The following is a 26581-nucleotide window of genomic DNA, read 5'->3' on the forward strand; positions in this document are numbered from 1 at the left end:
CTTCATACTGCTGCGGGCACCTGAAGGAAGGCGTCTACCATCAGTATGGGAGTGTGAGCCGTGCTTCATACTGCTGCGGGTATCTGAAGGAAGGCGTCTACCATCAGTATGGGAGTGTGAGCCATGCTTCATACTGCTGCGGGCATCTGAAGGACGGCGTCTACCATCAGTATGGGAGTGTGAGCCGTGCTTCATACTGCTGCGGGTATCTGAAGGAAGGCGTCTACCATCAGTATGGGAGTGTGAGCCATGCTTCATACTGCTGCGGGCATCTGAAGGACGGCGTCTACCATCAGTATGGGAGTGTGAGCCGTGCTTCATACTGCTGCGGGCATCTGAAGGACGGCGTCTATCATCAGTGGCAGCACTGCTGCACTGTACGAGGAGCAGGCCTTGCTCCTCTCCCCACGTTCCTCAGGGGACCTGCAGCTGTACAAGGGGAGAATTGGTGACCTGACGGTAGAACAAGGTCAATTGAACGCCAGGCCAGGGGGTTCCTCTCCCCCGCCTATCATTCTCTCCCAAATGGTATCGGGACCAGGGCTGTGCAACTTAAGCTCTCACCTGTTCCTCAGCTCCCTCGAGCTGTGATTCAGTGTCCCTTTTCCGGCCTCCATCATTCGTACCTGCAGTCAGTATGTGGACGAAATGGAACTGTCACCCCACTTTATAGCAGCTCGCCCTGCCCACTGTGAGCGAAACAGCAGCACCCAGAAGAGTCTCCTTCACGTCGAACTTTATTCCACACCATGACATAGGTCACAGATTCATAAACAAACAGTGGTCGTCAATCTAATATCACAGAACAGGAGCATCCCCAGGGAAAAAGCACTTCTTCTGTCTCCGAGAACGCTCTGCTCACAAACAAGAATAAGAATTAAGCACACGTCGGGCTAGCCCTGTGTCTACAAGAAGAAAGTGGCAGACTTTGAGAGGTAAAACGTTTCCTTTGAACAAAGAACTGCAGGAGAGGAGGCAGCTTCGTGCTTTTAAACAGCTGCCTGGCACTTCCTGCCTGGTGATGCGCGTCAGAAAACAAAAAATGACTGAAAAACAAAAACCAAAGCCCACTAAGTCGCAATGCCTGAAAGCTTTTGGGAACAACACTGTCCAGTTAACTTAAATTCACATAATAAATGTGGCTGGGGATGATTGCAGGTACCTAATTTAATTAAAGTATGGTGGGTGCTGGTTGATTAATGATCATATAGAACTATTCATTGGATAACCTGATTAGTGGGGTTTGATTTTTGTTTTTCACGTCGGCATTCACAAGCACCAGAGGCTTCTCGAGGCAGGGGTGAAAGCTGTGACCACTAGGGCTGTCCACATACCTCGCAGACTTTATAGTACACGGGTAAAAACGGATCGTATGTGCATCACTCATTATTAAAAATACATATACGCTCTCTGTTTTTACCCGTGTGCTATAAAGTCCCTGAGGTCTGAGGGTACCAGCCAAACAGAAGAAACAAATGCACATCCCTAGTGATCCCTCCAGACCCTAAGGCTGGAGGGGTCACCTTCCGGTCCCACCACAGGCTAAAGATGTACAGGCCCCTCCTCTTCCCTATGCCAACTCTCTCATAAACAGGTGAATTTTCAAAGGAGTTGCATACGAAAATGTAACATGCTAGTGTAGCAATTTTCAAAAGCTATTTACCTGTGTTAAGTGCAATTAACACGGGTAAAATGTATTGTCAATTCAATGACAGATATTGTAGCAAATTTCAAACGTCCACGTACATAACTAAAGTGCATTTACTCATGTAAAACCCAGTTTTAAGCACATAAATGCTTTTGAACATCTGTTGTCACTAACAACTGCTGCCTCCACCCTCTCTGAGCAACTGAACCCACAAATGGCCCCCAGTAGCTTCCTTAAGAACATAAAAAATTGCCATACTGGGTCAGACCAAGGGTCCATCAAGCCCAGCATCCTGTTTCCAACAGTGGCCAATCCAGGCCAGAAGAACCTGGCAAGCACCCAAACACTAAGAAGATCCCATGCTACTGATGCAATTAATAGCAGTGGCTATTCCCTAAGTAAGCTTGATTAATAGCAGGTAATGGACTTCTCCTCCAAGAACTTATCCAAACCTTTTAAACCCAGCTACACGAACTGCACTAACCACATCCTCTAGCAATAAGGTTTGGATAAGTTCTTGGAGGAGAAGTCCATTAACGGCTATTAATCAAGTTTACTTAGGGAATAGCCACTGCTATTAATTGCATCAGTAGCATGGGATCTTCTTAGTGTTTGGGTAATTGCCAGGTTCTTGTGGCCTGGTTTTGGCCTCTGTTGGAAACAGGATGCTGGGCTTGATGGACCCTCGGTCTGACCCAGTATGGCAACTTCTTATGTTCTTATCTTCTTAAGGAAGCTACTGGGGGCCATTTGTGGGTTCAGCTGCTCGGAGAGGGTGGAGGCAGCAGTTGTTAGTGACAACAGATCTTCATTTCCTCGGTAGGGCCCCACTCCATCCTGAAGCTGCCCCTGACAAAACATTTACATGTGTAATGCTACTCGGTGGTATAACATCGAGACAACAAATCCCAGAATGCATTGGGATGGAAATGTGAAAAAATCAGGACTGGTATAGCTGAGCCTTGCATATGTAAGTGGGGCATCACATGGGCGTGACTTAGCTGTGTGTGTGACAAAACCCTGCCCACAGGCCCAGTGCAACTCGGGAGCAAAGTATCACCAAAGGCTGGAGCTCGCTGCAAAAGGCAAGCCCATCCCTCCTGTTTAATTGGCTGCTGGGTACCAGCAGTACCAACCAAGCTGAAGAAAAGAAAGGTGGGTTCTGATCCCTTCATGCATTCTCAAGCCCAACTCTCTTTCTTTCTGAATGATGGATATATGAAAGGCTACCTAAAATATCCTTTGGCTAGTAAGTGGAGCCAGCATAGCACAAAACTTCAGTATTTTATTACAGAATCCATGGTTCTAATAGTGATATCATATAAGATGGATATTAAACAGCCCAGTTACTTATGTAAACTGAAGACTAAACTTTGTAACCTGGCCAGCGGGCATTAACACGATAAATTAACAGTTTGAGAATGTATGTATATCTTAGTTTCACAGACATTTGTGCGGCTTTGGTTGCATGAGTCAAGTTGCAAACTCCACTCTAAACGTGAGCAATGAATTACTGTCTAAATAACAAAAAAGACATACACCCTCTCTCATACACAAAGGAGCGGGGCATGGGTGTGGTTTGGGCAGGATGTGGGCATTCCGGTACTTTAACACCCAATCTCATACACATAGGGGTGGGCATGGATGTGGTTTCAGCAGGACTTGGGTATTCCGGTACTTTAACACCCTCTCTCATACACATAGGGGTGGGGCATGGGTGTGGTTTGGGCAGGACTTGGACATTCCGGTACTTTAACACCCAATCTCATACACATAGGGGTGGGCATGGATGTGGTTTCGGCAGGACTTGGGCATTCCGGTACTTTAACACCCTCTCTCATACACATTGGGGTGGGGCATGGGTGTGGTTTGGGCAGGATGTGAGCGTTCCGGTACTTTAACAACCAATCTCATACACATAGGGGTGGGGCATGGATGTGGTTTCGGCAGGACTTGGGAATTCCGGTACTTTAACACCCTCTCTCATACACAAAGGGGCGGGGCATGGGTGTGGTTTGGGCAGGACTTGGGCATTCCGGTACTTTAACACCCTCTCTCATACAAAAAGTGAACAGTGCATATGGCTTGGGCTGACCAGGTGGTTCTGGGTTCAGTGGGACAATTTTGTCCACGTGTGTCTCCTGGAATATTTGGGAATTTATAATCCTTATTATCTCAGCCTAATCATTCCAGACTACCATTCCTAGAATGCTTTAGGATGAGCTACAGGAAAATCAGGGCAGCTTAAAAAATCTCTCGCAACTTGGTGCCAGCAGACAGTGTCATTACCACTGAACCAGTAGCTCAAGGCTTTTGTACAGTTCCTAGTTAAACTGGTTTAATAAAAGCAAAGAGCCTCTTAGCTACTGAGACAGACTCACTGCCAAAAATCTTTGGGAAACAGTGTAACAAAAGGTTAACAGTGCACAGGGGATATTAAGAGCCAGACTTTGCATAAAATCAATAAGTACATCTGGTATTACATCTTCTAAGGAAGAAGTTTTCACACATCTGTCTCTCAACATATATTACTGATAATGATCCTCTCACATTGAATAAAAAACCTGAAATTATAATTGAACTGCCAACAAGCTCTAAAGAGGAATAAACTGTCCTTTGCTAATGACATCATTGCTTATTTGTCTCCACTGGATTTTGTACCTCAGTGTAGGTGGCATCAGATTGGTGCAAGCTGGCTCCATTATGGCATTGTTCTTGAGGCAGGAGGATCACCAAATGGCTCCATATTTTCAGGACGAGGAAGATCTAATTCCAGTTTTACACCACTGTATTTGTAGCTTGGAGACCTGACTCCCTTAGGGAAATCACAACAGGCAAAACCAGGACTGCGTTTGCTTAACCTGAAAAAATTGTAGCCAACTGGTTCTACTTCCGAAAACTTTAACCTAACCCTTGGCTGTATGCTCTTCAAGCAGGCTTTTGTCTGAATTATCTACAGTGTGTTGTCAGGAATGCATGATCTTACTTGGATAAGGACATTTTTGCAACGGCAGAGATAATCAACTAGAGTTTTAAAAATAATGATTTTCCAGCAAGATTTTTTTAAATTAAAATTGCAACATCTCATTCTTCCTTCCCAGACTTGTCTCACTTTCAGTGCTGGTGCATTAATTGGCTTTAAACATACTGTTGTTTAGATGCCGAACTGCTGGCTCTGCTTGATGGCTTTTCATGAGCCTCCACAGAATGGATGGGCATGGTTAGTGGGGAGAAGGCACTTTGGGATGACTGTTCTAGAGCTGCTTTGCTTCTGCTGTGTCCTGTCAGGTGATTTTCCATATTGAAGTTGCTCCAGTTCTCTTCACTTGCCATCTTGTATCCCATATAGGGAGGATGGTCCTCACTCATGGGAGGACAGAAGTAGGATATGTTTTGGAATGGAGCATTGGGAAGGTTGTAGGCTTTCTGTGGGAAGCTGTTGAGATCTCTTGGAGGTGAGCTAGGTGGACCCTTCTTCACATTGTGAAGCATGCACTTGCAAACAAGGTGGACAAGTTCCATCAGGTTGAGAAGGAGTGAAACCAGAGACACCACCATCATGAAGAGGATGAAGATGGTCTTCTCCGTAGGGCGGGAGTTGAAGCAGTCCACTTTGTGGGGGCATGGATCCCTTTCACATACATACACTGGGGCCATCATAAAGCCATACAAATACCACTGTCCAAGCAGAAAGCCAGCTTCAAACAAACTTTTGAAGATGACACTTACGGTATAAGTCAACATCAAGGCACCCTGGATCTTGACTTTGCCATCCTCTTGCATACAGATCTTAGATAACTTCTTCTCAATGTCTGCGATTTGCACATCGACTTGCAGATCTTTTGTCTGGAGAGCTCGGAGATTGCTCTCCCTCTGTTTCAGCTTTTCGTCTTGCCTGGACAGGTAGATCACATGACCCAGGTACACCAGTGTTGGTGTGCTGACAAACAAGAACTGCAGAACCCAGAACCGGACATGAGAAATGGGGAAAGCCTTGTCATAGCAGACATTGATACAACCTGGCTGCTCAGTGTTACAAAGAAACTCTGACTGTTCATCCCCCCAAACAGACTCTCCAGCCAACCCCAAGATCAAAATCCGGAAAATGAAGAGCACCATCAACCAGACTTTGCCGATGGCAGTGGAATGCTCCTGTACTTGGTCCAACAATTTCTCCAAGAAGCCCCAATCTCCCATTCTCTTTGGATGCTGTATCTGTAAATTAGAAACTCTTTGTTAGCTCCATCTGTTTTAAATTGAGACAATGCACATTTCAGTTAAAAGTAAACATCTGTGAAATATGTTTTTACATTTATATTTTATTTTTACTTGCATGTGCCGAATCTCAATGGTCTAAGAGCAGAGAGGCAGTAGAATAGCCTGCGGTAATCATCATACACTTTAGCATTGATTCTACTTGCAATGCACCGAATATCTGATCCTTAGGCCCCAAGTTTCAATAACTGCACAGCACAGAAGTCTGTATCATGTGTCCACATGCCGCAGAGCTCCAGTTCATCCCGGTCATAACAGGAATGTGAACATATAAATATGGTTTCCACTGTAGATTTCCATAAAATACATGCATCAGAAAAAGATTTTACAGAGCTCCATGAAGACATTATTTACATTTTGAGATAATTTACAAAATGTGCAATTATTATTGTATTTGAAAATACTGATTCACCAGAACTGAATGTACTGCTAAAGACCCTATTGAAAGCATTATGAGTTGCCCCATCATCATTGTATGTTAGCATGCCAAAAAAAAAAATTACAATAAATAACAACCAATGTTTCTTCTAAGCAGTGGGAGTCCACTAACCACGTTCTAACTGTGGAATGAACAGAAGCCCTCCCATAGTTTGAATTTTGTGGGTCCAATGGGTCCCAGCTGCTCTGCATGATTCCATTGCAGGAAGACTACAGCTCATCCTGCATTAAAACGCAGGCAGTGGACTCTTGCACAGGTTAGAGGGAATATTGCTTGGCTCAGTCCAGGGACTTTACCATGGATCTAAATAGAGCTCCTCTATCTATCACGCTGCTTGCTCACATTGACACTCAGATGGCTTCTCGGCCTTGCATTGGCTAAGCTCCAAGTTCCAGGTCCGAGCCATGATCTGAGGTTTGCCCTGAGAACCTGTACAGTACAGGTGAAGAGGAGAGTGTTAACACCCTGCCACCAGACCTCACTGGGATATAAAACTGCTTAGTCTCAGACCAAATCAGGAAGAATAAACCTCCCATTAAAAAAAAGCAACAACAATAACAAAAACCCCAACTCTACATTTTGAGCAATTTGCCATTCCTGTTATTTTAGATATTCTCTGTTAGACACATGCATAAGGATCCAAGCAAAACACCAGTTCTCTCACCCAACCAGTGCTGCACCTCTCTGTAACTCTTAGCTACTTTCCATTGTGCTTTTTTCCATCCTTCCATGACTAGTATGACCTGTACAGAAACAACCTGTATAAACACATCACATCCTTCCTAAAACTTTACGAATACAGTTCTGCAAAATCTCTCTCTGGAAACCAAAACAAATCAAGAAGCATGGTGACTACTGATTACTATCTTGCCCTGCTCTTTAATCCTCTGCTAAAAACAAAGCTGAAATGAACCACTGAGGGCTAATGTTGCCGTGATCCTGTTTTATTTGACTTAAAAAAGAAGCTGTCAGCAAGTGCCTGGAATAGGCAGGACATTCCCAGTGCTAATTCCTGTAAAATTCTGTTGCTTTTAAAGTGTTGTACATGCGTTTTTCTCTCTCCCCTTTCCTGATGATGTGCTAGAGGGGCATCAGGTGTTAGGGAGGGGATAGACAGAACTGAACTAGTGAGATGGGGCTTGAAGGAAAACTCCTGCTTCCACCAGTTCAGCACTCACATTTACTGCACACCCAGCTCGCACTTTCTCTTCTTAGGGCACAACCACAATGCATATTCAGAGGGAGGAAATGTAGAATGGCTATCCACTTTCACCAGGAATGCATGCACATGCAGTGGAAAGAAGACAGAAAAGAGTCACCAGGGGTGGGGGGAACGCCTGGCTTAGCTAGGGCCCACACAAGTCTCAAGGGGATTAGAAACTGGTTGAGTGAGAGTAGCAAAGGGTAGTGGTACATGGAGTTCATTCTAAGGAAAGAGGGCCTGCCAGTGATGTGCCTCATTGACCAGTCCTTGATTTGCTTCTGTTTAACACTTTCAAAAGTGATACCGAGAAAGAGCTATTGAGGAAAGTTTTGCTTTTTTGTGGATTAAAGCAAAATCTGCAACAGGAAGGTGTGGAAAACATAAGGAGGGATCTAGTGAAACTTGAGGAATAGTCAAGAGTTTGTCAGGTAAAATTTAATACTACAAAGATTTAAGATCATACATTTAAGTTGTAAAAACCCAAGTATAGGGGGTGAAGACTGTTCTTGGACAAAACAAGAGCAAGATATGGGGATGATCGCATCTGATGATCATAAGAATGGCCAAACAGGTAGATAAGGCAATAGCAAAAGCCAGAAGGACTATGGGTGTATAGAGAGAGGACTAGCTAGCAGGAAAGAGGAGATGATATTGCCTCTGGATAAGTCACTTGTGAGACCTCATTTGGAGTACTGTGTAAAATTCTGGAGACTGCACTGCAAAAGGATAGAAACCTTTAGGGTTTAGGGACCGTGCACTATCCATTGCAGGCCCTAAACAATGGAACACCCTCCCTACCACTCTCAGGCTAGAGCCATGTTACGCCAAGTTCAGAAAAAAACTTAAAACATGGCTCTTCCGACAAGCCTACCCTGATTAAGTACACCGACTTCTGCAAGTATCTTGCCTACGCCTTGTATATTCCTGTAAATAGTCCGTTGCAGTTTTTATTTATTGCTTTAATTCCTCCACCTCCTGCTCTTTGTATACTCCTCCTTGTTCGCCCTCCCTGTTCATTGTAATTTCTACCTTTAAAGTTACATTGTAAACCGGTATGATGTATGCATACTAATACCGGTATATAAAAGTTTTTAAATAAATAAATAAATAAATAAACCAAATAAAATTGGTCCAGAGGCGCCTACTATAATGGTCGCTGATTTCATCATAAATCATATAGGGACAGACCTAAAGACCTAAACATGTATATCTTGGAGGAATGATAGACATTTAAATACCTCCAAAGATTAAATGCAAAGGAGGCAGGTCTCTTTCAATGGAAAGGAGGCTTTAGAATGAGGGTGAAAGGGGGTAGACGCAGGAAATCTTTCTTTACAGAGAGGGTGGTGGGTGCATGGATGGCCTCCCTGTGGAGGTGGAGGTGGTGGAGACAGGAACAGTACTGGAGGTCATGGAAGCATGGGATAAGCACAGAGGCTCTCTGAGGAAGAACCAAATGGCCTTCACCTGCCTTCACGTCCTCAGGAGCAGAAAGAATGGGAGCAGATCAGCAGCGCTCTCCTAAGGACAGCTGTAGTGATAAGTTTGCATGAACAAATCCTTGTCTTTAGAATTAGAGCAATAGCCTGAGGAGTGCTGATTTGAGTACAGGACCTTTGAATACTCAAAATGCATATGCTGAATACATTTAAACTGCAGGTATAACCTATTGTAGAGCTGAATTTTACCAACATGCCTGCTTCTGAACCAGCGTATATTTTGATTAAGTTCTTACAGTGGATTCCCTGCTGCTCATTCCCGATTCTTGCTGTGAGCATTGCTTGATCGCAGGCAGTTTTCCTGCTGCGGTATAATCCAGTGGCCCAGATCTCTTCTCACTCGTGAGAAACCACGATGCAGGAAGAAACAAAAGGGGGAGGGGAGCAGTTGAACTACGTCCTGGGGATTTCTAATCATTTTACATTACATACAAAGGAAAGGAGTTTGGGGTTGATGGACTTCATCATTTATATTAAGGTTGGCCAGTTCTGGTCCCTGAGAGCCACAGACAGGCCTGCTTTTCAGGATATCCATTATATGCAGATCTATCTCATGCATATTCATTCTGGATATCCTGAACACCAGAGCTGCTTGTGGCTCTTGAGGACTGGAGTTGGTCCCCTGATTTATATAAAGAGATTGGTGTCCAGGGTCTGTCTCGGGCTGTTTCTTTACAGATCCCAGGATTCTACCAGAAAGAAAAACAGGTAAGGTCATTTTTGGGTATCAGATTGGGCCTCATGAAGGGTGCAAGAGGTTCTCATGAGCACCCAGACCTGCTACCCTCCCTGCCTCAGTAACAAGATGGATTGTAAATGATATATTTATCATGATGCCACTGTTAATATTTATGCGATGCTTGGCTTAGGTTATATGTGATTTGCTATGTTGCATGTTGCAAGTCACCATGAGCATTGCAATGAAGTAGTGATATAGACATCTGAATAAATACATGCAAACCTTTTCTCACTTAGCGTAGAAGGGGCTTAGCCCAGAGCTGAGAAGTTTACTTCACCACTATCACCACTCAACTTCTGTCAATCGAAGGCAAGCAAAGGTTTTGTGCAGTGCGATGCAGTGCAAGCCTCATCTCTGCATTTCCTGCCCTGCTAACTCCATAATTACGGGGAGCAGTACAGCTGGGCTCTTCGGGCAGTGTTGGAAACGGTCCTTAGTAAGCAAGCTGCTTCCCAGGACACCCTCGCTCTTCCACTAACACCATAGCGACTGCTTTTCACTTCATTCCTTCCTCCCTTTTGCTGTAAATCAGCTCTTCCTGCCTATTTTATGAGAGGCTGGAGATGTGGAACGGAGAAGAAAAGAAAGGTAAGGGAGAGAAAACAACCGGTGAGAGTTGCTGGAGGGGGGGGCCTGGTGCCCCTTTTTCAGTTTTAGACTGAGAGTCTTTGCTGTTTCTTACATTGTGGGTGCTGGGGATAAAAGTAAGAAAAGTGATAACTTTGTTGTAAGTGCAAGATGACTGTCGGGTCATATTGTTTTGTAACTTAGCTCAAATATGTTGTTGTTTTGTCAACTTGGAGATGAATACAATAACAGAAAACCAGATTGATGCCACTTTTTTTAGGTCCATGAAAATATTTTTAGAAGTTACAAATGCCATCCTGTGCTTTGCTGAATGGATGACGCAACGAAGGGGGAACCTGGAGGGCACCAGAACCGAAATCCGCACCATTAACTGCTCTACAATGCATGCTGTAATTGGGTACGAGAAAGCAAGCTTGGCTTACCTGTCTGCAGGCTCAGCGGTGAAGCTTCCAGCTCAGGAGAGAGGGCAGCATCATGAGTGACCTTTCCAGTGGAAGGGCTCTCTTGTAACTTTCATATAAATATGTCAGAAAGACCGTGCCAAGGGAGGAGGAGGAGAGCAGCCTTTGCCAATAACTCTGGGCTGGACTATTCCTGGGGGCAGGCTGGAGGTGGTGCAGGAAGCTGGGGGGGGCAGGCTCTGGGCTGGAGAAGGGGAGGCTCAGCTGGTTTGGAGGACTGGCTCTTGGAGGTGCGATGTGATGCAGAAAGTAGACTGAGGCACAGAGATCTTTAAAGGGCCAGATGTTCAGCACCTGCACAGAAGATTGCACTTCTGCATTGATGTTTGACTTTTTCTGATATGAGTCATCGGTTGCCCTGTGAAAGAATGAGGGGAAACATTAATCACAGGAAGGGCCTTAATGGGTTAACTCAATGGCACCTTCTTCTTCTTTTCTTTGTACTCTTGGCTATGTCCTGCTATTTGATGGCTCCGGTATGAGATCTTCATTATGGCAAAATCCAATGTAAGTGCAAGCCACAGGCTTCTTTCACCCCATAGCCAAAGGACCCAATTGAAGTTGCTCTGATTCTAAGATAAAAAGGGTATGACTTGATTTAATGTTCCATTTTATGCTTCTCGCGCTGCCTGAGCTACGCTCATTGTTTATTGGGGCTGAGAATTAGGATGAAGTTCAAGTTATCAGAACCTGAATGCGTTCCGGTGAATACCAGAACGTCTCAGCCACAATAATGCAAAGAAATGCATTGTGTCCAGGATAATTCCAGACACTGCGGTTTGGGCATTATTGTCAAAAGAAAGAAATCCTGATCCAGCAGCTAAAAATGTTGCTGATGTAATTTGCAATCTGCACGTTTGCTATATTAAAGTGTGTGTGTGGCACAATAAATTGTGGAATTAGCTGAGTTTCCTACCAAGCCCTGAACTTCTGCTTTTTCCATAGACGTTGCCTTTACCCCCAGATTTCACAGACACTGCACAGTTTCTTGTAAAGCAGAGCAGAGTCTGATTCACTATATTACCAGTATATACAAATGGACTGGCAGGAGCCCACAAATAGAAATAAAAAATACAGTTGCTGAAATATGAATCTTGAAAAATCATCCTAGATTTCTTTTTTCAGTAAGTCACTGACTTGGGAAAAGAGAGGGCTCCAAGGGGCCCTCTGTCAGTAATTGCTTGGGCCAAGCTTGCTCCGATGGGATATTATAACTTGATTATATTTTCCTAAAAGCTGAGTACATGCACTCAAAAAGAGGGGTCACTGGGTATCGGTGTCTATCAAGGGCTGATTTAGATAGAAATGGTTATTTCTGCTTCTCTGCTATCTACAGTCACATGAGTACCTTGTTGAAAGAGGTTTTAAGGAGTTTTAAGCCACAAAAGGCACTACTCAATCATAATTTTTCTTTTTAAATGCAAGATCTTATTCTGCACTATGGATGGTGCACGCGTTCTGAGTATTATCTGCATAACATAGAAGATGCTAAACTACATCCAAGTGTAGTACTCACAACCTATGCCTAGGCATAATGAATGCTGCTGCTGTCCCCTTGTCTCTTCACAGAGCGGCAGACAATTGGGTGATGAGTGAAAAGAAAATGGGGCTGTTCAGTTCTGTGCTACCCTGAGATAAATTAATTTCATGTAATAACGGAAGGTAAGCAGCTGATGAGTTAACATGATATCCTCATGCAGTCATTTATAAGAATAAACTTTGCTGTTTTATTCTGAGGGCGTTTCTACCGACACATGCTGTGATGCGCATATGAACACAATATTAAAGAAAAAGCTTGCCTCAGACTAGGGAAGCGACTGTCATAGTTTTTGGTTTGCTGCTTGAATTAAACATATTTTTGTTTAGAGTTAGCACTGCTAGCTCGGCTCAGTGGCTTTTCATGAACTCCAAAGGGATGGCTAGCCAAATCTGTTGGTGAGTAGGTGCCTTGGGGTGATTGCTCCAGAGCAGCATTGTTTCTGCTCTGCATTGCCAGGTGATGTTCCATGGTGAAATTGGTCCAGTTCTGTTCACTCGATAACTTGATACAGGCTGGTGCTGAAGGATGGTTCTCTGTAATGGGAAGGCAGCAGCAGGGGTCATCAGGAAACGATTTGGTTGAACCCTCAGATAATTTCTGTGGGAAGCTGTTGAGATCTCTTGGAGGTGAGCTAGGTGGACCCTTCTTCACATTGTGAAGCATGCACTTGCAAACAAGGTGGACAAGTTCCATCAGGTTGAGAAGGAGTGAAACCAGAGACACCACCATCATGAAGAGGATGAAGATGGTCTTCTCTGTGGGGCGGGAGTTGAAGCAGTCCACTTTGTGGGGGCATGGATCCCTTTCACATACATACACTGGGGCCATCATAAAGCCATACAAATACCACTGTCCAAGCAGAAAGCCAGCTTCAAACAAACTTTTGAAGATGACACTTACGGTATAAGTCAACATCAAGGCACCCTGGATCTTGACTTTGCCATCCTCTTGCATACAGATCTTAGATAACTTCTTCTCAATGCCTGCGATTTGCACATCGACTTGCAGATCTTTTGTCTGGAGAGCTCGGAGATTGCTCTCCCTCTGTTTCAGCTTTTCGTCTTGCCTGGACAGGTAGATCACATGACCCAGGTACACCAGTGTTGGTGTGCTGACAAACAAGAACTGCAGAACCCAGAACCGGACATGAGAAATGGGGAAAGCCTTGTCATAGCAGACATTGATACAACCTGGCTGCTTAGTGTTGCAAAGAAACTCTGACTGTTCATCCCCCCAAACAGACTCTCCAGCCAACCCCAAGATCAAAATCCGGAAAATGAAGAGCACCATCAACCAGACTTTGCCGATGGCAGTGGAATGCTCCTGTACTTGGTCCAACAATTTCTCCAAGAAGCCCCAATCTCCCATTCTCTTTGGATGCTGTATCTGTAAATTAGAGGATAATTCACTGTCAAACTATACATGAATTGTATGCTCATACCCATGGAAATCTGTTTGTATGCAAAAAAATCTCATCTACTTTGCTGTTTTGTAAATGGTTGTTAGAAATATGTTTTAGCTTAATACTGCATCAGATTAAATGTTAAGTACTCAATGCAGAGGTTGGTAATTTCCAGTCCTCGGGTCTTCAAGATATCCTTAATGAATATGCATGAAATAGTTTTGCATGTTAACCGCTTCAGTTCTATGCAAGTCTGTGTCGTGCCCATTCATCAAGGATATCCTGAAAACGCCAGCAGATTAATGGCCACTGGGACTGGAGTTTGCCCTCACCTGTCTTAACGTGGTGCTTAAAACCCCAAATCACCTGCAAATAAGAGTGCAAAACGCAGCATGGGCACCCCAAAACGTTCACAGTGCACCAGGACTTTTAAATGAATCCCTTTTCAAGGAAAGCTCTTACGGGCAGGATGGAACCTGCTGGAAAGTAAATCCTTTTTATGTTAGAGTTTTATTCAAAGCTTAAATCTATATGTAAGTCCAAAAGAAAATTAGGAAAGGGCCACAGAGCCAGGAGAGATCTTAGGCAGGGACAATGCCAAAGAAATATAACAAACACCTCCATATATTTATTATATCGTGCAGTGATAGCCAAGTTCGGTTCTGGAGTGCCGCATACAAGACATCTGTAATGAATAACCATTGCATGCAGATCTGTCTCATGCATATTCATTGTGGTTGTCCTGAAAGTCAGCCCTGTTTGAGGCACTCCAGGACCAGAGCTGCCTACCCCTGTTATAGTGAATGCAAAATGACAAGATCCAGAAAAAGGGACTGAAACTGGGTCTTGGGCATGGGACAGCCATCCAGCTCTCTCTCTGTTTAGGCTGACGGTGCCATAACATCCGTCATAAGGAAGACAGAGAGACCATCTCGCCCTGCCACCCGTCAACAGAACCCGCTGAACTGCCATTCCGGAAGCTGGATAGTTAATTTAAAAAGGTTTTTTGCTTTGGATTTAAAAGAAAAGCAAACCCTGCAGTTGTCGACCTATGAACTGTTCATTAGGGAGCTGCACTATTAGCAAGAAAGAGGGACACAGAATTGTGAGGAAGGAGGTGGCAGGACACATTAAAACAATCTTTTGTGATGCCTGGAAATATGCTACCGGCTGCATGCAAGGGGTTAACTGGCAGTAACTTTCTTTTTCTGACAGAATTTTTCTGTTGATCTGATTGAGCAGTTCCAAAAAAAAGCCCAACCAGTAATCAGCAAACTTTCTGCGGTGCCTGAAATCATCAGGGTAGCAGAGAAGGCAGCTGTGAGCTGAAGCAGACAAGAGGTTTCTTCTCACCTACCTGTCTTGTCGCTGGCCTGTCTCTGCTCAGCACAGAGGGGACGAGCAGAAGCAATGGTTATGGAATCCTTCCAGCTGCCAAACTACTGGAAGTGCTGGATGGAGAGGGGAAGAGACGTCCATGGCTCAGGGAGCGGCAACAGGAACTGCAGGGAGGGCCAAGGTACATGCAGGATGCTGGGGGCAGGGCAGGAATTCGGGGAGGATGCTGAATCGAGGGGTGGGGATTTGCGGGAGGGAAGGACGATACACTTGTGCTGGAGTTTGCTAGCTGCGTGTTTAATGTCTGAAGATAGAGGGGAGAGCTGGAAAAATCGCATCCTGGCAGGTACTGGTTTTAACCCAATATAAAGAAATCACTGAAAGGTTTCCATTAAAGAATAACTGGGGAGGAGGGGAATAAACAGAAGAAAAGAACATTCCAGAGCTTATTTTATTCCCTAGAAGTGAATGTGCCACATCCTCACATCAAGAATTACCTTTTTCCTCAAGCATGAGGAAAAACCCTTCCTCGAGAGCCAAAAACAGGCCTGGTTTTCAGGATATCCACAATGAATAAAACGGAAAATGTCATAATGCCGCTGTACAATTAAGCTCTGGAATTTGTTGCCAGAGGATGTGGTTAGTGCAGTTAGTGTAGCTGGGCTTAAAAAGGGTTTGGATAAGTTCTTGGAGGAGAAGTCCATTACCTGCTATTAATCAAGTTCACTTAGAGAATAGCCACTGCCATTAGCAATGGTAACATGGAATAGACTTAGTGTTTGGGTACTTGCCAGGTTCTTGTGGCCTGGATTGGCCACTGTTGGAAACAGGATGCTGGGCTTGATGGACCCTTGGTCTGACCCAGTATGGCATGTTCATACGTATCACTCCATAAGGACATCCAAAATGGTAAAGGGGATGGAACAGCTCCCCTATGAGGAAAGGCTGAAGAGGTTAGGGCTGTTCAGCTTGGAGAAGAGACGGCTGAGGGGGGATATGATAGAGGTCTTTAAGATCATGAGAGGTCTTGAATGAGTAGATGTGGATCGGTTATTTACACTTTCAGATAATAGAAGGACCAGGGGGCACTCCATGAAGTTAGCATGTGGCACATTTAAGACTAATCGGAGAAAATTCTTTTTCACTCAACGTACAATAAAGCTATGGAATTTGTTGCCAGAGGATGTGGTTAGTGCAGTTAGTGTAGTTGGGTTCAAGAAAGGTTTGGATAAGTTCCATTAACAGCTATCAATCAAGTTTACTTAGGGAATAGTCACTGCTATTAATTGCATCAGTAACATGGGATCTTCTTAGTGTTTGGGTAATTGCCAGGTTCTTGTGACCTGGTTTGGCCTCTGTTGGAAACAGGATGCTGGGCTTGATGGGCCCTTGGTCTGACCCAGCATGGCAATTTCTTATGTTCTTATGAATCTGCATGCACTGCCTCCATTGTATGCATATCTCTCTCATGCAGATTCATTGTGGATATCCTGAAAACCAGGCCCGTTCAGTCCTCGAGAGCCACAGAGTTGTCCACCTCTACTATAGTGAAAGGGAAGAAGTGCCTCTGGGATGCAGTACATTAAAGCAGGAGTGCTCAAACCGGTGTCCGCCAGCCAGTTGGGTTTTCAGGATATCTCTAATGAATATGCATGAGAAATATTTGCATAAACATGAGGTAGTGCATTGCAAAAAGGTATGGCTCTTCCTGACAGATTAAAACACCATCAGACAGATCCTGCCAAAGACAGTGGAATGTGCATGGATTTGGTCCAAGACAGTCTATAAAAGGCTGCAGCCTCTCATTCTCCCTAGATTTATTTGTAAATTACAAGAAAATTATAACCTGTTCTGCCCAATTCCTTCTGAAAGCACAATACTAGCATCTTAAATATGGGCTTACATCTGGAACAGATGTTAGCAGATGGATTATGTTTAAAAATAAATACCTGATCAATTTGAGAAGCAGTGCAAGATTATACACAGGCAGAACTATTTAGGAATAGAGAAATGCAAAAATCTTGGGGTGTTCTAAATCAGCAGTGGCAGAGCTCATACAGGGAATTATAGTTAATTGAACATTTTTCTGCAGTTATTCATTGTTTTGCTGAATCTTCTTGTCCTTATTCTGAACATTTTGAGATGAACTTGCAATTTACATGAAGCAAATTGATGCAGGAAATGGACTTTGGCTTATGCACAATAAACAGAAAATTATTCTTGGAAGCGATGTTATTTTGGGACATCAGCAGAGTGCGTTTCCCTTTGTTTTGCTATTATATGCCAAATTCATTGGTTGTGGCAGATTTTGAACAAACAGCCCAAAACGGCACATTAAATGACGATGTGCATTCAAGCTCAATGATTTCCCTACTCTGGCTGAATGCACTCTGAAACTGGGGGCTAGAAATATGAGAGCAGCCCGAGTTTCACTGGTGAGCCTTGTGCTTCCCAAGCACTAGAGCAGGGAAGGAATGCACCTGTTCACCATAGCTTCTTCTCCCACCCTGAAAGTACATCCTGGTGAGCTTTTGCAGAAGGCCCTCCTCTGAAGAGCTGACAGCAGTGGGGAGTCACAATGTGCAAGGCACAGCTTCTCATCTCCTGAACACCCAAACTAGCACGCCGATTCAGTAAAGTCAGCGGGAGAGCGGGCGAATGCTCCTTTTTGACAGGAGCGGCGGCTGTCGGCGGGTTTGACAGCCGACGCTCAATTTTGCCAGCGTCGGTTCTCGAGCCCACTGACAGCCACTGGTTCGGAAACCGGACGCCAACAAAATTGAGCATCCGGTTTTCGACCCGACAGCTGCCGGCCGACTTCCAATTTTTTTTTTTAAACTTTTTTTTTACTCTTCAGGACCTCTGACTTAATATTGCCATGATATTAAGTCTGAGGGTGCACAGAAAAGCAGTTTTTACTGCTTTTCTGTGCACTTTCTCGGTGCCAGAAGAAATTAGCGCCTACCTTTGGGTAGGCGCTAATTTCTGAAAGTAAAATGTGCGGCTTGGCTGCACATTTTACTTTCTGAATCGCACGCGAATACCTAATAGGGCCGTCAACATGCATTTGCATGTTGAGGGCGCTATTAGGTTTGGCAGTTTGGACACGCATTTTCCGCCCCTTACTGAATAAGGGGTAAGGGAAAACGCACGTCCAATGGCAGGTTAACAGTGCACTCCGGAGCGCACTGTACTGTATCGGACTGATAGTGTTGGAGTGGAAATGACTTCACATCCTATCCAAAGGACTTGAAAGCATTCAGCTGTGAGGCAGCAGCACATCAAGACTTGGGTTACCCTGACTATGGGGATCCTGAAACAAGTCATCCTAATGTTGTCATGCAAGGAGAGTCAAAGAGGCTTTTATCTGACTCCTAAGTGCTCAGCTTATCCAAGTCCCTCGGGTCCTTCATGGCCTCTCATTCACTGGATGATACGTTGAGGTGCTAGTGATCGTTCACAGCCAGGCGGGATGCACAGAACAGTTTCTCCTTTCTTCATTTAAAACAGAAAAGAAAACTAAATTAACCAAAACCTGGTGGACTCTTTCTATTGGACTAACGCAATCCATGTCTTGACTAACTTGTGTAAGATGATATTCCTTGAATCAGAAGGATTGGAGAAAGGGAACATTAGTCAAGAAAAATATTGCTAGTCTTATAAAAAAGGGATCAACATTTATTTTGGGAGGATTTTGTTGATATTTGTTAACCTTTTTTCCCTTTGTTCAAGTAGACTAACAAGGCAGCTACACTTCTTTCTACAAAAAATGGTATCAGGTTGGGTCTGAGCCCCACTACATTTTAATAAAAGCCCCTCCCCCCCAGGCCTTCACTGCCAAAAGCACTCCCCTCCCCCCAAGCATCTTACCCCACTCTCAGTCGCTCCTGACCCACTGCAGCCACAATTCAAAATGGCGCTGGCCACCCTCAGGCATCGGCAGAGCTGGAGCCGTTGGGGATGACTCCTGTCCCATGGATGAGATATGTGAGCAAGTCTTGTCTTTTAACTGAGAAAATTGACCATTTAATCCAACTCTCTGTTTCTTGTCTTTTAACCAATTTGTAATCCACGAAAGGACATCGCCTCCTATCCCATGACTTTTTACTTTTCCTAGAAGCCTCTCAAGAGGAACTTTGTCAAGCGCCTTCTGAAAATCCAAATACACTACATCTACCGGTTCACCTTCACAGTTTATTAACCCCTTCAAAGAAATGAAGCAGATTTGTGAGGCAAGACTTGCCTTGGGTAAATCCATGTTGACTGTGTCCCATTAAATCATGTCTTTCTATATGTTCTGTGATTTTGTTCTTGAGAATAGTTCCCACTATTTTTCCCGGCACTGAAGTCAGGCTCACTGGTCTATAGTTACCCGGATCGCCCCTGGAGCCTTTTTTAAATATTGGGGTTACATTGGCCACCCTCCAGTCCACACAGGCTATTATAGATCAGCAACTATGGGCACTTTTTGCTAATGATTTAATATAGCAGTTATTTACCCTTTCAAATAATACTAAAACACGGGGACACTCCATGGAAGTGACTAGCAGCAGATTCAGAACAGACGGTAGAAAGTGCTTTTCACTCAGCGCACAGTCAGGCTGTGGGATCTGTTGCCAGAGGATGTGATCAAGGTGACCAGCACAGCGGGGTTTGGACAAGAACCTGCAGGAGACGTCCATCACTTAAGCTGTTTCTATCCCTGGGAATGAGTAACAGGAATCTGGGATCTGCTGGGTACCTGCGACCTGGACTGCCACTGGTGGAGACAGGATGCTGGGCTCGATGGATCTTGGTCTGACCCAGCTTGGCATTTCTTATCACTGGTTCTAACTGATCTGGAAACCCAAAGAAATGGAGGAAAGTGTCAGACTCCTCCCTCTCCAATAAAGAGAAAAAGTTGTACATTAATTTTTACTCCCCTCGTATATGGAAGCAGCGCAGCCGTGAAAGAGCAGGCTGGGGTTCTCACAGCTGCACAGGAGGATGAGAGAGGAAGCAGCAAACAGAGCGCATGTAGCAACTTTTCCTTCAAGTCAGGCCATGTAAAAAAAACAAACAAAACCCAACCTCCAGGGAGAGAGGAGAGGGGGTCAGAAATGGCTGGAATCATTGCCCTAGAAACAACAGTGAAAGGGAGAGGTGAATAGTTTTGAAGGGAGAAGGAAGGAAGTCAGAGGCAGGAGCAGAAGGATCGAGAAATTAATTATCAGAGCCAACACTTAACTTATTTCTTCAAAATCTGGATTGTGAGAGATGTCATGGGGCAAAACTCCAGAGTCATTGCGGCCCCTTGTTCTGCTGCTGTTGATACCCCCTCACCTTTTGCAGGCCTGAAGCTTGGCACAGATGGATTGCATTAGGCCAGTAAAATCTCTCACCCAAAGCTTCTTTGTTAACCTTCATTTCTACCACAAGCGAGTCAAACTCCAATCCACTAGCTAGGACGTCAGCGCCACCATCTGGTTAAAATAATATTGCAAATTCTTGCAGAGTCCCCAGCCACTTCCTGCAGCACTGCAGACCTCAGTGCAGGGGAATCCCTTGCAAGCTGACCCCGTCCCCCTCTGCGATGAAGTACATGAGCCATTCAACCTCCAGAAACCACATTTTCAGCATTGGTTTCTAACTTTAATACAGATAAACCTAAGTGTTTTCCTGAAAGCTTATGGATCTAGTCTGAAATTGGAAAAGAAGACCCCTCGCCATCCAAGCAATAAACAGAGAGTGACCTTCCTCTTCATAAGTGAGCGGGTAAAATTGGAAATCTGTCACGTTAGGGTCAGGGCAAACACAGGTGGGATGCAGGGTCCCCCAACTCCTGATGCACAAAGCTCATCCTAGAGCTTCTTTTTCACTGAAAGACGCCCACTTCCTGTGCATTTATTCCTTAGCGGTATTTCAATATCTCCATTTCCCTCCTTTACATAGGAAGACCTTTAAGTCTATCCCCATATGCTTTACGATGAAGATCACGGACCATTTTCGGAACGGTGCTCTGGCCTCCTCCTGTTTCTATCCTTTTGAAGCTGTGGTCTCCTGAATTGTACAGGGGACTCCAAATGAGGTCTCAGCAAAAATTTAGACAGAGGCTGTATTGCCACCTTTTTCTAACTGGCTATTCTTTTTTCCCTATGCACCAAAGCATCTTCTGCCTCACATATGATCACCCCCAGATCCTGCTCCTCTTCTGTGCACTGAAGACCTTCAGCCCCTACCCTATACTGGACTTACTGCTCCTTTGGGTTTCTGCAACCCAAGTGCACAAATCTGCATTTTCTTTAGGATTAAATTATTACCCGCCAGACTCAGGCTGCACTAGATCCCTTCTCATGTTTTTCACACCTTCATGGGTGTTTTGCCTGTAGCAGATATTATCTGCAAAAAAGCAAATCTTTTGCAATAACCCTTCCACACTATCACTCATAAAAATGTTAAAACAGAACCTTCATTTGTAAGGAAGTGAGATTCAGGGCTACGAAGGAGGTTTTAAAATGCCATTAAAACAATAACAAAAGGAAGGTGAGACTCAGAAACAGTGCACCATGTGTATATTTTAGTTCCAGTTCTCAAGTTTTACAAAAGATCAAATGCAGCCTGGGAATGACAGACTGCGGTAAGGAGCTGGCCGTATCTATTAAAGCTGCAGCAGAAACGCACAAAGAAAAAAAGAAAGCGCAAAGTCGTCTCCTTTTCCTGAAAGAATTCCTACCGCATACAAATTAAACGCATCCGTCCAGTATCCTGCCTATGGGAGAGGAGCTGGGTGGCACCCCCTCCCCCTCACAGCCACTGTAACAATCCCCAAGCCCTCTCCACATTGCGGGAATTCCTCTAGAACGTCCAGGGCTGCGGCAGACAATAGGACTAAATTACCAAGCTCCCCGCCCCCCTCCCTAATGCATAGAATTCAATAATCAGGCACTGTGTGAGAAAACATTTGTCCATTTGAAAATGACCCCAGAGGTTTGCAAACTGATGAGTAAATAAACAGTCAAACCATGAATACACTTTTCAAAGATACAGAATGAAAAAGATGTTCAGAAAAGGTGAAGATGACAGTGCACAGTTTGGAAAGTCAAAGTCTGTATTTCTAAGACTCAATGGGGCTGAATGTGCAAACCAATTCACATGTTAAAGATGAAGGTCTCCTGGACATGATGAAACTCCACACATCGGAATTTCTTTGGGTTTTCTCTTTACTGCCAGACAATCTTCCAGCTCATTCTGACAGGTTGCGCAACCAACAAGGAGGAGCAGAGATGAGGTGGTGTGCCTGCCCTCAGGGTGGGAACATTTTGTTCCTTGTGTTACACGTATTGTTGTTTGGAAGTAGAGCTTCCCACTCTGCTCAATGGCCTTTCCTCAGTCTGGAGAGCAGCAGCATTCACAGGCATTGTGGAGAAGGGATTCTGGGATGGTTTGCTGGAGCCTGTGTAGGGAGGATGAGCCTCCGACATAGGAAGGTAGAAGTAGGGCTCATCCTCAAAGGGTTTGATTTGAACCTCTGATGGCTTCTGCAGGAAGCTGTTCATAGCCGATAGAGGCGAGCTCTTCCTCTGATTCTGAGATTTGCTTTTGTATTTCAGGTGAGCAAGCTCCAGCAGGTTGAGAAGAAGCGACACCAGAGCTACCACCATCATGAAAAAGATGAAGATGGTCTTCTCGGTAGGACGGGAGATAAAGCAGTCTACTTTGTGAGGGCATGGGTCTCTTTCACACACATAAACAGGAGGCATAACAAAGCCATACAAATACCACTGGCCAAGCAGAAATCCCGCTTCAAAGATACTTTTACAAATGACACTTATAGTGTAGGTGAGCATCAAGGACCCCTGTATTTTGAGCTTCTTGGAGGGTTTCTTATCCAAAAAAGGTTCTGTTTGCAAGTCTTGTGTCTGGAGACCTCTGAGCTCACACTCACGCCACATCTGCTTTTCTTCCCTCCTGGACAGGTAGATCACATGACCCAGGTACACCAGTGTTGGTGTGCTGACAAACAGGAACTGCAGAACCCAGAATCGGATGTGGGAGATGGGGAAAGCCTGGTCATAACAGACATTTTCGCAGCCGGGCTGCTGGGTATTGCAGACAAAGTCTGACTGTTCATCCCCCCAGACAGACTCTCCAGCTACGCACAGGACCAAGATCCGGAAAATGAAGAGCACAGTCAACCAGATCTTCCCAATGAGCGTGGAGTGCTCCTGCACCTCATCCAGGAGATGCTTCAAAAAGTCCCACTCCCCCATTCTCCGTCAGTCCTAGAAATAAGTTAGAAAAGTTAGCTTTACTCAGCTCCCAGCCTAGGTCGCATCACTGAAGTACATAGTAGCTTGATTCCCTCATTCCCAGAGTAAATTACCAACTGTATCTTTGCACATTATACCTTCCTCCTTCAGGCCATCTGGAGTGGATGACCTCAGGAAGCTTCCAAAGAGTGAAAAGGAGTTGGAACAATGCTGGTGCTATTACCCTATACCAGAAATGGCAGCGGAGGCACAAGGAGATAATGTGACATAGCTACAGGCAATCCTGAGAGTCAGCGACGGGGAGCTGGACTGTACCCAGGATATTGCCTAAAACATAGGTCAATCCTCCAATCACAAGCCCATCATCCCTCAGTCCTGTTTTCTCACCATTAAAGTGCAGTGTGTTTACTTAACAATGATTGAGATATAGAATTTTTACCTTAATTCCTGTTATTAATGATACAATAGGTTTTGCTTAAGAATGCAGTAGGTCTTTTAAATGTCTAAAGTACAGCATAGGAAGGTGGGTGAAAAGGTTACAGCCTATAGGCATTAGAATAAACTCAAATAAACCGTGTGTTGGAACTAGTTAGCAAGTCTAAACTAAGAAAACTATATAGCAAGAGTTAAAATCTGATCAGAATAACCAAATGGTAAACGTGAGTCCAACAAGACAGACACATTTCTACAAAAGTAACTCAAACAGGAGCCCCGAGTCTCAGCGGCCACTATAAGAAAACAAAACTATATCTTCCTCTGACTCACCGCGCCCTTCACGGTCCCACAGTGTCCTCAACTTGGATAAAAGGGACAAGTCCTCCTCCTTCCTGTGGTCCCCTTGATGGAAATAGAAATTGTGGAACCGCGGGGGCTCTTGTATCTACGGAGCCCCGCGAGGTTCAATCGTTAGCGCGGATCCACGTAGGCCAAGCAGCTGAGGTTTGAGTTTCGCGGAGCTTCGTAGATTTAGAGTCCCGCGAAGTTCAAACATCAGCGCGGGGTCTGTACAGGTGAAGCGGCGGAGGTTTGAGCTCCGCGGAGCTCCGTAGATTCAAGAGTCCTGCGGAGTTCAAACATCAGCGCGGGGTCTGTACAGGTGAAGCGGCGGAGGTTTGAGCTCCGCGGAGCTCCGTAGCTCCAAGAGCCCCGCGAAGTTCAAACATCAGCGCGGGGTCTGTACAGGTGAAGCGGCGGAGGTTTGAGCTCCGTAGATTCAAGAGCTCTGTGGTTCCGTCAGGAGACTGCAGGAGGGAGGAGGAATTGTGGCTGTCCCTGCTTCCAGGTGCTGGCCCTAGGTTTGAGAGACGCACCCTAGCGATGGGAATAGCGCAGGGACCGAGAAATAGTTTGGGAGGGAACAAGAGAAAAATGGGCTGCAGGGAAGGCAGGAGAGCAAGAACTGGGGGACTTGGGTAAGGTAAGAATGGGGATTGGATGGGTAGTGGGAGACCTGGGACTTGAGGATTAGGGGAGTGAACAAGGGAAGAATAGCCCCCAGGAACTGGGAGGAGAGTTGGGAAAGAATGGAGACTTGAGAGCAGGGAGAATAGGGGAAGACTGGGGACTTGTGGAATGGGGGGAATCGAAGAATGGGGACTGGGGAAATTTGAGAGAATGGATGGGGGGAGGGGAAGAAAGGGACTGGGAGAATCTAGATGAATGGGTACTAGGTGATAAGGTTAGAATGGGGATTAGGGGAGAGCAGGGAAACATAGGATGGGGATTGGGGAGCAGTAAGGAAAAGATAAGATTCAAGGATTAGGAGGAGAGCAGGGGAAGAATGGAAATGGTAGGAATCTGGAAGAAAAAGGGACTCTGGGACTGGGTGGAAGTGCAGAAGAAGAGTAGGTCAGGAATTTGGGGAAGAGCAGGGGGGAAATGGGAACAACAAGGGAAGAATGGGACTCAGTGACTGGGGAGAGGGGGAGAGCAGTTGAAGAATGGAGACAGGATCTGAGGGAAAGTCTGGGAAAGCAGGGATTGAGATTAAGTAGGAGATTGGGGACTGAGATAGTGGGGTGTAGAGCAGGGCTTGGATGTGTGTTGGGTTGAGGGGGTATGAGTTTGGAGTAAGAGGAGGAGGAGGCTGAAGGGTAGGATGGGGTGACCTGGAGGACAGGAGAGAGGGTGAGAACTAGTAAAAAGAGATGGGGTTTCTGTGGAGGGGTGCGAGAAAGGAAGGGGATGAGAATGGGTCTGAGGAGGTGGTGAAAGAGGGGTAATAGGAGGCTGGGTAGGAGCTAAGTGACAGAAGAAGAGTCTGGAGGCCAGGGAAGGAGCTGGAGCTGGTGAAAGGTTGTGAGGGAAATGAAGGGGGTGAGTGCAGTGGGCAGAAATGGAGATCTAGGGAGTGAGGAAATAGGAGGCTGGGAAAGGAGCGAGAGATGGAAGGTGAAAGGTAAAAAGGAGACAGGGCTAGAGGGATTAAATGGGGGACAAGGAGAGGTGTAATGCAGCTATGAATGGCTAGCGAGTCAGACGGGAAAGATCAATGTCAGATGCAGGGAGGGAAGAAATGGAAAGGAGACTCTAGAAAAGAACATAGAAGAAGACAAAAAGAGAGACCAAAACCAACCCAATCTGCCTGATGACAAAAGGTAGAAGAAAACATTTTATTTTCTGTTTTTAATGCATGAATTATGTCAGCTTTGGGAATGTGCATTTCTTATATCTTTGTATTTTGCTAACTCTAGGAGGAAATGCATTTGTTATTCTCTACCTGCAGAGACGAGCTTCATGGAGTTTTCATTTCAGTTTTGTTTGCTTCTGTTTTTAATTTGTGGTCAATCTGTGTTCTGCATGTCAGGGATTCTGCTGGCACGTAGTGTCTGCATAGGGATCTAGAACAGTCTGGCTGGTGTATTGGTGTTCTAGGGCCTGTAGTAATATTTGTATTGTTGCCCTTTCTTAGGAAGCTTTGCTGTTATTTGAGTCCTGGGGGTTAGTGGTGTTAGGGTATAGTAGGTTTGCTACATAAGTTCTCTGTCCTTTTGCAGGATTTTGTATTACTTCAAAAAGTGCCTGGCAGTAGAAGATGTTTATGATTCTGTTACTGATGTGATACTAGAATTTGAATATAATTTTCCTTTTGTGTAGTCAGTTGAGAGGAGAAATTCCTGTGACCGTTGTTAAGAGAATTTCTACGGATGCAGAATGTGTTTCAGAACTGGGGTGCAGTGTGTTTGAAATTCTGTCCAGA

At 44.9% G+C, this 26581-nt stretch overlaps 3 protein-coding genes across 4 annotated transcripts; all 3 read right to left on the reverse strand.

The window, feature by feature from the left end:
* Positions 1-2913: 2913 nt before the first annotated feature.
* Positions 2914-10933, reverse strand: LOC115100897 (gap junction alpha-4 protein-like). Its single transcript, XM_029619958.1, has 2 exons — positions 10815-10933; positions 2914-5863 (listed from the first exon to the last, which is right to left on the reverse strand). The coding sequence occupies exon 2, from the start codon at positions 5843-5845 to the stop codon at positions 4787-4789; it is 1059 nt and encodes a 352-aa protein (XP_029475818.1). The 5' UTR covers positions 5846-5863; positions 10815-10933; the 3' UTR covers positions 2914-4786.
* A 1735-nt stretch (positions 10934-12668) lies between these two features.
* Positions 12669-24238, reverse strand: LOC115100896 (gap junction alpha-4 protein-like). 2 transcript variants are annotated; one of them, XM_029619956.1, is made up of 2 exons: positions 24148-24238; positions 12669-13779 (listed from the first exon to the last, which is right to left on the reverse strand). In XM_029619956.1, the coding sequence occupies exon 2, from the start codon at positions 13759-13761 to the stop codon at positions 12700-12702; it is 1062 nt and encodes a 353-aa protein (XP_029475816.1). In that variant the 5' UTR covers positions 13762-13779; positions 24148-24238; the 3' UTR covers positions 12669-12699. The 2 variants fall into 2 exon arrangements, with proteins under 2 accessions (XP_029475816.1, XP_029475815.1); XM_029619955.1 differs by lacking the exon at positions 24148-24238 and adding an exon at positions 15153-15285.
* LOC115100898 (gap junction alpha-4 protein-like) lies at positions 21668-24281 on the reverse strand. Its single transcript, XM_029619959.1, has 2 exons — positions 24148-24281; positions 21668-23394 (listed from the first exon to the last, which is right to left on the reverse strand). The coding sequence occupies exon 2, from the start codon at positions 23380-23382 to the stop codon at positions 22444-22446; it is 939 nt and encodes a 312-aa protein (XP_029475819.1). The 5' UTR covers positions 23383-23394; positions 24148-24281; the 3' UTR covers positions 21668-22443.
* Positions 24282-26581: the final 2300 nt, after the last annotated feature.

Source organism: Rhinatrema bivittatum, chromosome 11 (assembly GCF_901001135.1).
Source record: "Rhinatrema bivittatum chromosome 11, aRhiBiv1.1, whole genome shotgun sequence".
Classification (NCBI taxonomy): Eukaryota; Metazoa; Chordata; class Amphibia; order Gymnophiona; family Rhinatrematidae; genus Rhinatrema; species Rhinatrema bivittatum.

What these genes read in the sequence shown, in the direction of transcription:
- LOC115100898 (XM_029619959.1), bottom strand. Translation starts at nt 23,382, where the DNA reads ATGGGGGAGTGGGACTTTTTGAAGCATCTCCTGGATGAGGTGCAGGAG.
- LOC115100896 (XM_029619956.1), bottom strand. Translation starts at nt 13,761, where the DNA reads ATGGGAGATTGGGGCTTCTTGGAGAAATTGTTGGACCAAGTACAGGAG.
- LOC115100897 (XM_029619958.1), bottom strand. Translation starts at nt 5,845, where the DNA reads ATGGGAGATTGGGGCTTCTTGGAGAAATTGTTGGACCAAGTACAGGAG.